Genomic DNA, 14,659 nt, shown 5'->3' on the forward strand with positions numbered 1-14,659 from the left:
TGATAAAAGCTTCATAAATTATTGAGTGCCAGCAACACCACAATCATTTATATTATTTATATCCAATATATTCAGAAATGATTTCTTCTCTCATTTTAAGTGTGTATCAAAACCAAAAATAGGAGGAAGAACAACACCGCACCATGCCACATCAACTTTGGTTTATATTTTAGTTGGGATTAGAGGTGAGCGCCGGCGCCAGTCTCGCCGATCGCCGCCGAAAATTTCAGTAAAAAGTCAGCCGTCGCCGGTCGAAATTTTAAATTGTTCAGCCGATTGCGCCGCCGCCGGTTAAAATAAAACACTGCGCCGCCGCTGCGCCGCCGGTTTATTTTTTCCTCATTTTTCGGCGCAAAGTAGAGATAATTGGGAATGAATTTGTTTCACTAAGAACGAGAAAAAATAAATTTGTATCAAAAAACACAATTGAGTGAGGAAAACGAACATATTGCATGTGTCCAAAATGAGAACGCATGGTAGACAACTAATACTTGACTAATGATTCGAAAAATCTGTATAACTTATACAGTATAAGTGATGGTATCTTGTGAAAAATGGACTCGCGTGTAAAGTCAACTCCTTCGCTGCGCTCGTATACGTTGATGTTGACAAAAAGAGAAAATAATATTTTGGTAATTCTATATCACCAATTAATAACTGTCAGATTTTTCAACTTTCTTCTTTATTGACCATGGAAAAGTTTGGAACTAGTGAAGATTTCGAAAAATCTGGCAAAATAAGTTTGAGTTTCGGCTGGTATGTAGCTGATTGGAAAATCGAGACTTTTTCGGATACTTTATGTACATTTTGGATTTTGAGAACTTGTAACTAGTGGAACATTGGTAGTCTTTTTACATAAAGTTTAATAGAAATTCAATTACTTATTCTTCCGTTTGTATGTCCAATTTTTCCAATTTGAAATTTGAGTAACAACAAGATGAATTAAAAAATGGTTTCTGAGGTATTAGTTTCACTGAGAATGTCTTGAACCGCTTTTCGTCTAAACAAGAAATTGAATATTTAGGAATGGTCTTCAAATGAAATGTTATAAATTTAGAGTGAAGCGAAAAAACTTTTCCGAAAAGTAATAACAATTCGCCATGTAGCGCCGATTTTTGCGCCGCCGCCCCCTGTTAAAAATTGTATTACGCCGAAGCTAGCCGCCGAAAAAAAACTTCAGTCGATTCACGCCGCCGCCGATACTTTGAAAAATGTTTACAGCCGCCGCCGAACCAAAGTTGACCGGCGCACACCTCTAGTTGGGATCTGTATAAATAGATCAACGAGTATGATACACTCCTTTCCCACATATATATAAATTCAACATATTTATTTATTTATACGTTTTTCTAAACCCCCGACTCTCCCTCTCTCACTCTCTGTCTCTCTATCCATATCGCCGTAAAATGGGGAACCTCAAATTTCGCCATGCCATAGACCATTGTCGGAAAAATCTAAATTTATTATATGCCTCGTATATGATTGTGTGTGTGTATGGTGTGCATACAGTATACCTAACGAAAATCTAGATATAGATTTGGTATAGACAAATGTTGTGTACCCTTTTTTGGCTTGCGTTATGATTTATATTGGCAACGGTTGGGTACACTCATTTATGGAAAGCCTACATCAAATTGGATATTTCTTTGTAAACAAAAATCGAACATTTGAACTCGGCAAAACTGGTGAAATGTCAATCACAGATTCCGGTTGCTCTCCGCATCTTCTATGGTTGCGAATATAATATTTCTTAGTTTTAAATCTATATGTATGGGCTGGGATGATGGTGAATTTATATGCTATGATATATTATCGTCATTATTAGAGCTTATTAGAGCAACCATTTGTTATATTCCTAGTAGTGAAGAGGTGTATAAGATGAGCTTTTGTTGGCATTGTTATTTTTTTTTGATAAGATGTTGATCTTGTGTCTGAATGTTTTATGAGTAAAGAATTTGAAATCAGTTGGCGGTTTGCAAATCAGAAAATGAATGTAGGTTAAGATTACGCCTCATGTGGTGATGTCCATTTAATTTGTATACTGTCGTATCACTGTCGATTGTCTACACAGAATAACAAACGTAACCAAAACTTTTGTACGAAACGTAATTCCTTGTTGACACAAATAACTGTATTTGGGTCATCGGATGGAATTAAAACTCATTTTCGGTGAAATGTAACTTTTTCCGTTTTTCAAAGAGTACAGGAAGTAACTTTACTAAAACTGGAACATCAGAGTCTTACCTTTGGTGCAAAAGAAGTTTATAACATTCGACAAATGAGAAATGAATTTCCATATTTCCGTGACGACATTCCACTCAACCAAGAAAAGTATTCTCAGAATAAAAAATTGATAGACAAGTTGTTAAGCGCATTATTGAAAGGGTAAACTCTCTTTCCATATTGGTCTATTTTGGGGTATTTATTCAACTTTTCTATTCATCTCCAAAATTAAAAAAAAAAAATATTTAAACAAGTCGTCAGAACAGTCGGAGCGTTTGCTGCCCAAATACATCTATAGCCCTTATGCGTCCGTTACCATAACGCAATAACGCATCCATAATTTCTTATAAAGACTTATAGATAATTTTTGTAACAGAAATGCGTTGCTTGGCATTGTTTGAGATGTGCTTAGTCCGCTGGAAGATGCGTCCGATTTCGGCAGATCCTTTTTCAAAAGAATCTCTTTGAGAAATAGATAAAAATGTCCAAAATATAACGCCAGAGAGCGATGGAAAACTTTAGGATTTTTTATTAATTAAATTTCGTTAAGATAGGCCTTGGTCTCGACTTGGACAAACATGTTTTTATGAAAGATGGAAGTGAAACTTGGGTAAATAAAACTGTATTCAGAATCGTTTTTTCCATATGTAAAACAATTCCTTTTTCTCAGGAATCAGAAAATTTCAGAAAATCTTTTTTCAAAAATAGTATCTATGGTGCAAATGCACCACTGATTCTGTTGCTAGTGTGGACATTTTTTATGGTTCACCTGCTTGTGATACTTTGTGAGTACGTAAGAATACGTAAAATTGTGTATGTGGTTTCTCTGTCCATCATTTATTTCGAGGTAAAACAAACTGACCTGGATTTATGTACCGCAACCGCAATGAGTCAGCATTCAATCTTTATTTACATAACAAAAAAGCTTTTCAACAAGTGAAACATGGGCATTATATATCTAGCAATCGACAACCTCTTTCGAAAGCCTTTATATTTGTTGAGCCGGTATGAATATTAGGGTGGGTCGTATTTTGCTTTTGTTTTTATTTTAAAAAGCCTAGGTTGTACTTAGAATTGAACAAGGAATCTAAAACCGCAAAAAAATATCATCTGATTTTTGGGGTCGCGGCGTGAGGTGAGATTACATCTGACTGATATATCTGGCATTTGGGAACAGAAGACATTACTGATAACTATGGTAAATGGCTTAGGAATCCAGCTACAAAATAGCGTAAGAGTGTTGACGATCTACGTCTCCAGAGTGGCTCCCGACTAAGACTTTTCGACCAACTTTATTTACAGAAACAGGAGCGCTAGTATTTTTAACGCGCAATCAAAAAACTTTTCTGCTCTTTCTGCTCACATTTTACGTCATGATTTGTTGATTTTATCTGCAAATAAAGTTGCATTTTTAGGTCGAAAAACCTTAGTCTGTAACACTGTCAGAGCTACTCTGTCCGAGTAAAGGCGTAGATTATCAATGATTTCATGCTATTTTGTAGCTGGAATCCTCAGCTATTTTCTACAGTTAACAGTAATGTCTCCTATTCCCGAATGCCAGAGAGATTATGCAGCAATGAGTACAACCTTACGCTACGACCCTTAAAGTCTGGGTCAGGCTTTTTAAAATAAAAACATAAGTAAAATATGACCAACCCTAAAGAATATGTTAGAACAGACGAATATAATGACCATTATGAACGTATGTTAACCGAATCTACGGATGCATTGCATATAATATATAACGCCTGAAGCGATGGCCGAATTTCTTTGTCTATAAAATACAAAATTTTACTGTAATTATTTTCGAATCCCCTTCGCCGCCTAAACTATCAAATTTTCATTATAATTTTATAATGCCGAACGAAAATTATCGATGTAATTACTTCTGTTTTATTCAATTTTCTCGTATAACCCATTTTCTGTTGGATAAAGTGTTAATGTAATGTGTTTGTTTACCCCGTTCCAATATTTACTGTTCAAATAGGGAATTGATTTTAACTAACCTCATTATTGTGTGTCCATATAACGTAGCTGGGAGGCATTGGTAAATTTCGCACAATGCATGTGAGATTTATTGTTGAATGTTCGTGTATATATAGATCAGGTCCACCCAGAACGGTTGTTATCGGTTCTGAAAAGAAAGTTTTTTTTTTCGATTTATTTTTTTAATAGTTGAAAATAAGTTAAATAAAATTAATTTAAAAATATAAGAATTCACGGCTTAATTGCGATAAATACTCAAACAAAGTGTGAAGATCTAATCGCAGCGTTTGAATCGGCATCGGGGTTTCTGGCACACGCGATCAAAGTATGCGCCCTTTTACTTCATATAACGAAAAATCATTACAGCGCCAGAATCGCCCCTTAGAGGAAAATCGGGCACACCATCAATTTGTATGGTGTGCCAGATTACCCCACACCGTTGAATCGCCTATTCTCAAACTTAAGGAATCGTTGAAACTATTAAAAGAGACGAGGAAAGAGAGTTGCAAAACAGTTTTTCCTCAACTTAGTGACGAAAAGTAAAAATTTCTTCTTCTTTAGACGCTCGATGCATATTGTCCCACTCGGCACTGATAATTGACTTGATTGATAATTTACACACCTAGGGCTCGTGCTGGAAACCTCTCATTTGCTAAAAAAAAACCTTTAAGCGTTAGAAAAATAACTATTATCACTCGGTTGCATCAAAGAAAAAATACCGCGTCGACTCTGTGAGGTAGATTCGATTCAATCAATTTTTTACGTAAATAAATTGAAATTACAAAAGAAACAAAACGTGGCAGCCACCTTCGTATATCGCAATGTTATATATGAATCACTCTTTGTTTTAGATGATTACTATGCATAAGATTCAAATTTTTCAGAAGGTACCATCTGATGTAAACTGAATAATGATTGTATTATTTACTTAAAATGACGTTCAAAAGCTCAGCACCTGTTTTTGTGTCTCTATAGCTGGCACGTTGTGTTTCGATTAAAACGAAATTCCTGAGCAGTAAGACAATTTGGTTTTTTGTAGAGGTGTGCGGGTCGCCCGTTCGGGCAGCCGGAATTTTAAACCCGAACCGAACTGGTCTGGCAGGTTTCTTATTCAGTCGGGTCGGGTCGGGTTTCAACTAAAAATTTGTGGCAGACCCGAATGAGTTAAATGACATATGAGAAAGACATTAGACAGTAGTAATTCAAAAATTAAAAGTTCGTGCGAAATTTTTTCTGATGGATCAAGGTTCTGAAAGAACAGGTTAAAACACATCTGAGGTAATCACGAAGGTGGTGGCATGAAAACTTCTCTGTGGTACCGTCTAGATTTACGAAAGTCTATATGAGAATTTTAACTTAACGAAAAAAAAAATATTCAAGTTCAAGTTCAAGTTTTTTCAAGTTGACTTTTCACACAATCTGTAATGTGTTCGTTTATAAATTTTCATGCCACCCGCCTTCGTAAGTGTCTTAAACCTGTTCTTTCAGAACCTTAAGATGGATCTGTCTATCAAAAACGAGCCATCAGAACAGTCGAAGCGTTTGCTGCGACTGAGCCCCGTACAAACCCGTATATCTATTGCGTACGTGACCCTAGTGCGTCTGTCACCCTACTTTGACCGTAAGCCTATGCGCCGGTTAAAGTAGTTAAAGTAAAATTATTATGTAATGTGTACATCTTCCCTAGTAGCGGCCTTAGTCCAAGGACCCAAATTAATTTTTTTTTCAACAACATTCTATTCGGTGTTCGATTATCTTTCAAATGAAACAAAAATCACGGAAAACGGGTGAAATTTACTCGAGTTGTATGTAAAATACGCATAGGGCCCTAGTAGCGGCCTTAGTCCGAGGACCCAAATTTAATTTTTTTTTCAACAACATTCTATTCGGCCTTTGATTACCTTCCAAATGAAACAAAAATCACGGAAAACGGGTGAAATTTGCTCGAGTTATATGTAAAATACACATAGGGCCCTAGTAGCGGCCTTCGTCCAAGGACCCAAATTTAATTTTTTTTTCAACAACATTCTATTCGGCCTTTGATTACCTTCCAAATGAAACAAAAATTACGAAAAACGGATGAAATTTGCTCGAGTTATATGTAAAATACACATAGGGCCCTAGTAGTGGCCTTAGTCCAAGGACCCAAATTTAATTTTTTTTTCAACAACTTTCTATTCGGCGCTCGATTACCTTCCAAATGAAACAAAAATTACGAAAAACGGATTAAATTTACTTGAGTTCTATGTAAAATACACATAGGGCCCTAGTAGCTTTTCACTTCTAAGGCCCTAACTCACGTTCCACTCACACGATTTTAAAAAACTTTTCTGGATTGGTATTGACAATACCTATCATTTGCCGTGTCATTTACATTTCCATCGATTATTTTGCCATAAATATCACAAAAAGACCTTAAATCACTTAGGTGACCCTTACTCACGAAGGGCCGACCCAAATATGCCCATCTTCGAACTTAGCCTCACTATTTCGACTATCTTTCAGGGAAAAAAAAAAATTGAAATCGGATTTGATTTACTCAAGATAGTGACGGACAGACGGACAGACGGCCCAAATTTTTATTGCGGATTCGTCATCTATGAACATAGGCAAACACTTTGCCCTTACCGTCTGCTTCGAATTCCATCAATTACACACGGCATCGTAATCCTATAAGCCCCTTCGTACTTCGTACGGGGCTAAAAACGTGAACATTTAGTTGAGTAGTTGAGCGAGCTCACTCATTTGTTATTGAGTTAAAACATTTTGTAGTAGTCCAGTCCAAAAGAAATTGAAAGGCAACAATAAATTTAGATTTTTCGTTTGTGTGAAATCATTGTACTGAAGACTGAAGATTGAATAACAATAGAATCAACGCACTCCAAGCATGAGTGGGCCTCTAAATAGATTACTAAAACTTTACTTATAGTACTCTATTTGGCAGCGTTACTTCGATCACTTATATTCATTGAACTTATGCTTGGAGTGCGCTGATAGAAACCATTTTTATTTTTCATGCAATTTTCAATTTTTTTTGGGGGTTTCGGGTTCTGGCGGGTTTTCAATGGCTTCGGGCCTAACTACCTCTAGTTTTTTGTCGTACATTTGAAAAGATGGTGCATGCCTCTCGAACAATATTAACTTATTTAAATATACGAAAAATACAACGGAATATTTTGATCGGTAGATTCACCGCCTTAAACTGGGAATGTCTGCGTTTTTTTTCAATGCCACCAACAATAAGGCGTTTGGGCTTACGATCCATAAATATTTTCAATGAAGTTTGGGCATTCTGGAAAATTAATTTTTAATCGACGTAAAACATGATTCGAAGCAAAAAAATGTTCTACGGTGCGCCGCCAAAGTGCACCGATTTTTTATGAATGCTAATAAACGAACATTATTAGTTTTAGAGAAAATTAAAATATTTGTAACAGGAAAAATTCCAGTGTTCGTCTCCCAAAAAATAATGTCAACACCCAAACTCGCTATAATACACGAGTGTCGTTCATATTTGATCAGATGCACAAAAGTCTATAAAAGCGCAGTGAAAACCGTAAGCACCTGCCATTATTTTGTTAGATTTGTGAAACAGTTGAAGTGTTTGTCAATTCGGCTCGAATAGCACAATGAAATTTATTTTTATCTGTTTTGCTGTTATTGCTGCATTGACGGTAGTTATCTGTTCATCACCAGATAAATCATGGTGTAATGATTGTAACAAGTTTTGTGTTACGCCTAACTTGAACAGGCAAGACCCACTTGTTAGAGTAGCCTTGAGGAAGTTCCAACGGAAGGCTAATAACGTATGCAAAAAACTCTGCAATTATATAACCGAACCGAATGCTAATCCGGATGTACAGCAGAGTGCACTAAATATTAACAACAACATGTACGAATTGTGCGGTGTTGCAAATACGGTCGCATCAGAGATTGTCGATAACTGCAATAACGAACGCCAGAAGACTTGGGCTTCTTTTTTCGTGACTACCGATTTAGCAGGGAGAGTCGATTGCTTTGAATTGGCGATTAAAGAGGTGATTGAGAGCCTTCAGTATTGAATTCAGTGCTTTGAATAAAAACATAAATTTAATTCCTTGAACACAATTCCTAGGCTGACCCAATTCGTGCTTTGACTAATTTGAGTACTTGTGTTAACGCTCGTGAGGCTGAAGATAATCAACAATTAGCCGCATATTCACCAGATTGCCAGTCTATCGCCACAGACATCTTGAGGACAATCTTAGAACCGGTTCAGGGATACTATGCTGATCGAAATCGATTTCCTGTGGATATATCAACGATCGTCCAGTATAATTCTTTAAAATGAAAAGAAAAAAATCCCAAATAAAATCAGATTTTTTGGTTTTTGCGAAGCATCGAAACGAAATCTTGTACTTCATTAATTTTCAACTAAATCTAGGCGCACCCTGAAGAAATTTTCCGTTTCACAGAGCGATCAACAATTCAGACTATTTTTTCCACTCCCTGCTAATCTTTGACTTCGATTACATTGCTTTTAACAGTCGTTTTTGTCGCATTGCAGCACATTTTGGTTTATGCATTTAAGGCCAGAAAAACCTTATCAGTGGGCTTTCTCCTGTAATCTCCTGAGCTATGCTTTGTATTGTTTTACTGTCGTTTTTCGCTCATTGTATCGTGTCTGGGCTTCTACATTCAAGCCAATTTAGCATCGGTATCAGTGCCAACAATCAATGTAAAGTTTCCCATGTCACAGATAGGGTAAAAATCCGATCTGACGAAAAGAGACATGCCAAAACGTAGGACATGGGTGGAGTTTTATACTGGTCTGGACATTTTTATAGACGATCCCTTTACCCATTAAGGTGAAAGTAATTGGTACTAAAATTTAAAAATAAAAATATTTGATTGTTTCGCTCATTAATGCCCCTTTCATTATTTCGGACATTTATTCCTATCTAAATTGTTCTGTTCACACAGCAACAGCAAAAAAGTTTCATCAGATCATTAAGTAACGTTTTTTAATCCGAAGAAAAATTTATTTGTTTTTATGAAACTTTTCGGATTTTAATGACTGCAATGTTTTATCACACCAAGTTCCGCTGTAAAACTTTTGTTGATTTGCAAAGTCTCGGAACGAAATATTTTCAAAGAATTTCACATTTGAGTTAAATGTATCGTATAGATGCGAAAGAGGGATACGGCCACATTCCTAATAATTATTTACTTAATTTATTTGTTCGTGAAAGCACGGATAATGGGATATCTGGGGGTGTCACTCTATAATATTTTATTTGTTTCTCTTCTTGGGTTAATTAGATGGAATAATGGAAGTGGCATGGCGGAGGCACCAATATATTCGCAAATAAAATACTGGCAAGGGGACAGTTTTGGTAAAAATAATAGTCGTAAGATTAGATTACGTTTTATTTAAAAAAACGGTGGACGATTTAATAATCAACGTGTTTATAGAGACCTAAACATATTTTTGTATAATATGACAGACATAAACTTTCTTCGAAATGTGCTTCTAATGTCACATAATATAAGAACTCTGAGATTTGCGAACAAAACTTTATCTGGGCTGTGAGGAGCTTTTGTACCACGGCATAACTATCCCTTGGGCCATTTTGAATGGGATGAGTTGATATTGTCCCGCGATCGTGTCAGTGTCGAGTAACTCGTAGAAAGTACGTTCAAAATGTACAATTTACGGATGAGTAAACCATTGGTCTTATCGTGTTTTTGGAGTTTTATTCGTACATCGATGTACACTTGATCCGTACACAACTGTACGACCAATCCGTACGTATCAGGTGACAGTTGTCATTTCTATATTTGACACGTGAGACACCTACGACACTGTATATCCTCATAGAAGTTAATTTTGATGTGCTTAGTCAATGCTTAGATTTGTTAAGAGGGCATACTACTTACTGAACAAGCCATCTGTTGGAAGCTTCATGTAAACAGCGTCCTTTGTATAAAATAAACCTCAATTTGTGTGATCATTATTGAACGGAATTCACATTAAGACATGTGTTGTACTGCAAAATATTAAAGTTTGGACCTTTCATCACCAAATTGCAAAAAAAAAGTTTAAAATAATTTATGAAACGAATGATAATAACGTTTATCTCCTGCAAGCTGATATTTCCTACATTACGCGTTTCTGCATATAAACACAAACACATACATAACCACAGCCTATACGATTGGATAATTCACACATAACCCACCTAGGGTAAATTTACTTTCCATCTACATATTTGAAAAAAAAAATCGCCGAACGGCGGAAGCGAACACGGGACCAGCAGCATATCAACCAAACATGCTGACCACTACGCCAACAAATCACATAACGCGATGCAATTGGTGTCGGTAGTGGTTCGTTAGTCACTTCTACATCGATCAAATAATCAGAGTAGTCGGAATGATGTGATTTGAACGAAATGTTAAGGTGGACAGTATATGTGTGTCAGTAAGTAAATAAAGGATTCTCTGTATGATGTTTTTTTTGTTGTGAATGCGTTTTAAAACAACATGCTTAATTAATTAGTTTTAAATCCAAATTTTTGTGGTTGTTTCGCTAATGAATGAAATATCAGCTTGCAGGAGATAAAACATTGTTCTACCTTGGTGTATATTTCTCGAATCACTTCTTATGTACAATTGTATATACACTCGCTGGCGCTCGTTATATACAATTGTACATACGAAGTTATTCTCGAAATATACACCAAGGTAGAAAATGTACTATTTAAAACAGCTCTACACTGAGCACAAAAGATGTAGAATTTCACATTACTCACACATATAGATGCTTTGGGACCATTATTTTATTATTGAAATCGATATTGCCAAGTGGAATTTGATTCAAAACACTTCTAATTAATTAAAAATAGTAAAGAAAACCCGAAATGATTGAAGAACCACCCTTTTTCTCATTTCTGGAGCTTTCATTTTGAATTTTATACAAAGGACGCCGTTTACGTGAAGCTTTTTAACAGATGGCTCTCAATAAGTAGTATGCCATCTTATCTTAAGTAAAAGCTATTTGCTGGCGGAAAACTGCCAAAACGATTCATAGTGTCGTGTCAGTTATCAATATATCCTCCTTTTTGTAGATTTGACCGACCTCGATCGGTTATTATATGTTTGATTAGTTGGTAAAAATTCAGTTGCAGAATAAAACTTTAAAAAATGTAAAAAAATCGACGAACATTTTGATAATTAGAAACTGAAACCTAAAAAACACAACCATGTTGCTGGCCCAATCAATGTTTAACTTTACTTTTCAACCGAATATTATAAGCTGTTCGAAATTACATTCACTCTTCGCAGCAGCCCGTTAGTTCAGCTAGTACGTCTGAGCCTGGCAAGTAAGAGGTGCCGGGTTCAAATGCAGTGTAAACTTTTAAATTTTTTTTAAACGTCATTGTCTGTCAGACATTTACTGTACGTTTTAAATGTACATAGTGTACGGATAAAAGTAAACCATTGGTCTTATCGTGTTTTTGGGCGATTGAAACGTAGAACTTTTTTTGGGTGTGACAGTGTGTAAAATTGTAAAAAATAATTTAAACGAAATAGTACTCTACTTGGCAGCTGTCGACTGTGATCACTTTTGCTTGAAGTGCGTTGGTTGATGGGATCGACAAAACGCAGAATAATTGTCGATGCCATCAATGTAAAATGGCTCGTGTGTCTTAACTGCTAAATGAATTGAGAGATTTAATATTTGTTTGTTTATAAATGAAGTAACATATTCTACAGCTATGAGCTGTGCTGATGCTTATTAGTATACTTGACGAAGAAGGTTAATGAAGTTAGCTTCACAAAATTGTCCCAAAAAAGCGATGTCCTTTCATCTTCTTTCAGTTAATGTGAAAGTTTTAATTGATAAAGCCATTTACAAGAAGAAGTAAAAGAATCCGCAATTAGACGAACAACTGCGACCAATAATATATATCAGAAATTATGCGACAATTTTTTTTCACAGAACCGCACGAAACAATGGGCTCTTAACTTTATTCGGAAACTTTTCATACATTTCCCATTCTTTTCGAGAGAAAAAAAAACTTGGTAAGGAAGTTAACAGAAACAAAAGCAAAAGCATAAGTATGCTAATTCACAAATCCTTACCTACAACCGTCAAATATATTGGAATTCCCACGGCTGGAGTTGTCCCCTGAAATTGTATATTATGTGTATTGTAAAAACAATGTCTTTTAAGAGTAATGCAATGCAATGGTACTTGCCACTTGACATTCATAGATTCCGCTATCACTCGTTCGTACATTTTTTATCTGCGGAAAAAAGAAGAGAAATTCAAGACGAAATTTAAATACTATAAATCAAAATGGCATTGTTTGTGTGTATGGTTTCTTTCCCGCATAAATTGGTGTAAAAACCGAACGATGATGTTGCGAAAAAGCCGATACAAAGAAAATATTATGTGTTACCTGTAACGACCAAACATCTGTATCTGGATTGTGTATGCTGCTAAATCTTTCATCTATTGATTTGAAATTGTTTTAGCAGACCCATAAATCATCGATGAAGAATATTCTAGATTCACATTTGTCTACTTTGCATTTTTTTCCGTTTTATTTTTTGTTATTGCTGCCCCTCAAGGCTAAAATTATGAGAAGGATATGGACGAAATAATTCAAATTTATTTTGGTTCGATGCACATAACGATTCGGCAGTAATAATTTATTGGTCAATGGTTTTACCATCTATACGAATCTGAACTAAAACCGTACAGCCGAAGCCAGAACCTACATGAGTGGAACGACCCTCATAATTTATTAATCTTATGGAAACATTGGCTACAAAAATATATCAATTGGCCTCTTTTGGAAAAGTCACACTAAATGAAAATGAACTGAAGCAAATTTATAAATCGTAAAACAGATTTGGTCCCTGGTCCAATTCCACTCTAATTCGATGAGCCGAGTATTAAATTTTACGATTTTTTTTACTCCACAGCAGACCTTTTCTCTGAGAGAGAAGGTGCGGGAAAATGAACATTGCGCTGAATTCTTAATTAAGAAGTCGATTAAGGTAGTGAAATCAAAAATTCGAGACTAAAGAATCTGCTTGAAAATGTGTCTGGTAGCAGTATCGCCTATAAATGGACGTATTTTACACTTTCTCTCGAGTACAAAACGGGCCCGATATTTATCGCATTGACGGATTCAAAATTGTCTCAATACCTTTCATTTGATAAATCGACAATCCAAAGATTTATATAAAAAGCTGGTAAAACAAGAAGATTCTGATACGTCTCGTCTCGACCTTTCATTTGACATATTGTATCTGGCCAAAGAAGATTATCGATATCTCAAATTTCCGTTAAATCCGTTAAAAGTCAATAAAAATCGGGTCCGTTTATTATTCTTCTTCTTCTTCTTCCTCGCTTTATTTTTGCTTACGACTAATATATTCAAAAATTTATCACTGTTGTCATTGTCGCATTTAACCAACTCAACTATGTTTAGGTCTTCCGCTTGTATGTACCTGGGCGCCGATTCTCGTGGCAACTGTCAAGTTACGAATTCTTAAATTCACGAGAATCGGCGCTCTGGGGGATGTGTATCGAAAGGGTTTTTCTTGCAACATTCTTTTCATTATTTAGCGAATCAGTCGTTTCTCTTATTTTTGACGTTGTCGACGATGGCTTCTTTTATGTGCACCGTGCCGCGAATATGTTCACTCTTGATGTGATCTTATTTTGTGATCGTTTATTATGAATTTCTACTAAGCTCTAGAAAAACTCGTACATACGCGACAAATTTTCATGCCGATTATTTAGTGTAGTATTTTACATGTTTTTGTTTTCTCTAGGGTCGAAAGTGGCTTATTAAATCCTACGGAAAACAAGAAACTTGGTCTAGGTTACAAAAGCATGTAATAGATTAGATTACTATACCAGGGAAGTACCAGTGCTGAAATCATCGGATACTTTTACTCATCGTGATATGAGATATCAAATTATTTCCCGTGTGCAGCATGATATTTTACTTTGCGAACGAGGCAAAGTGTTTTCCCTAGGGAGGAATGGTCCTACTACCTTCCTAGTAAAGTAAATACATACGTTACATATCTAGGGATAAAGGATGGAAGTCTAATTGTCGTGTGTTTATTGATCTCGGCTTCGACTCAGATCAACAACATTTACATGAAATCCCTAGTTATGTGAATAACTATTGATTTCACTACTTTAAATCTATGTCTTCATTAAGAAATTGGCGCAATGTCTATTTTCCCCCATCTCACTTGTATGTGCCCGATCGAATTTTTTTTAGTTAAACCGCAAAGTAAATCTAGAATTTAATTCTTTCGACTAATAAATCTGCTAAAACCTGATGTGTAAGTCAGTTGGTTGACGGTAAGCAGGTGGATGTCTCTGTGTCGAACCCAGACAACCTAATGTAATAAAATGAAATAAATAAAAAAATAT

General features: G+C 35.7%; 2 protein-coding genes across 2 annotated transcripts in view; one reads left to right on the top strand and one right to left on the bottom strand.

Moving 5' to 3' along the window:
- LOC119084631 (lachesin-like) overlaps window positions 1-14,659 on the bottom strand; it is a 50,013-nt gene that overhangs the window by 5,674 nt on the left and 29,680 nt on the right. The window contains exons 4-8 of the mRNA XM_037194699.1: window positions 14,562-14,625; window positions 12,657-12,709; window positions 12,453-12,500; window positions 12,337-12,382; window positions 4,230-4,357 (exon numbers count right to left, since the gene is read on the bottom strand). Coding sequence (XP_037050594.1) covers window positions 4,230-4,357; window positions 12,337-12,382; window positions 12,453-12,500; window positions 12,657-12,709; window positions 14,562-14,625 — 339 coding nt within the window. The remainder of the gene's footprint in view (window positions 1-4,229; window positions 4,358-12,336; window positions 12,383-12,452; window positions 12,501-12,656; window positions 12,710-14,561; window positions 14,626-14,659) is intronic.
- On the top strand, window positions 7,758-8,617 carry LOC119084633. Its single transcript, XM_037194702.1, has 2 exons — window positions 7,758-8,246; window positions 8,324-8,617. Exons 1-2 carry the CDS (start codon window positions 7,839-7,841, stop codon window positions 8,537-8,539), a joined length of 624 nt encoding a protein of 207 aa, XP_037050597.1. The 5' UTR covers window positions 7,758-7,838; the 3' UTR covers window positions 8,540-8,617.

The sequence above is a fragment of the Bradysia coprophila genome, unplaced genomic scaffold (assembly GCF_014529535.1).
Source record: "Bradysia coprophila strain Holo2 unplaced genomic scaffold, BU_Bcop_v1 contig_87, whole genome shotgun sequence".
NCBI lineage: Eukaryota > Metazoa > Arthropoda > Insecta > Diptera > Sciaridae > Bradysia > Bradysia coprophila.

What these genes read in the sequence shown, in the direction of transcription:
- LOC119084633 (XM_037194702.1), top strand. Translation starts at nt 7,839, where the DNA reads ATGAAATTTATTTTTATCTGTTTTGCTGTTATTGCTGCATTGACGGTA. An exon ending in TTGAATTGGCGATTAAAGAG is followed by an intron (nt 8,247 to 8,323) that starts GTGATTGAGAGC and finishes CACAATTCCTAG; the next exon opens with GCTGACCCAATTCGTGCTTT.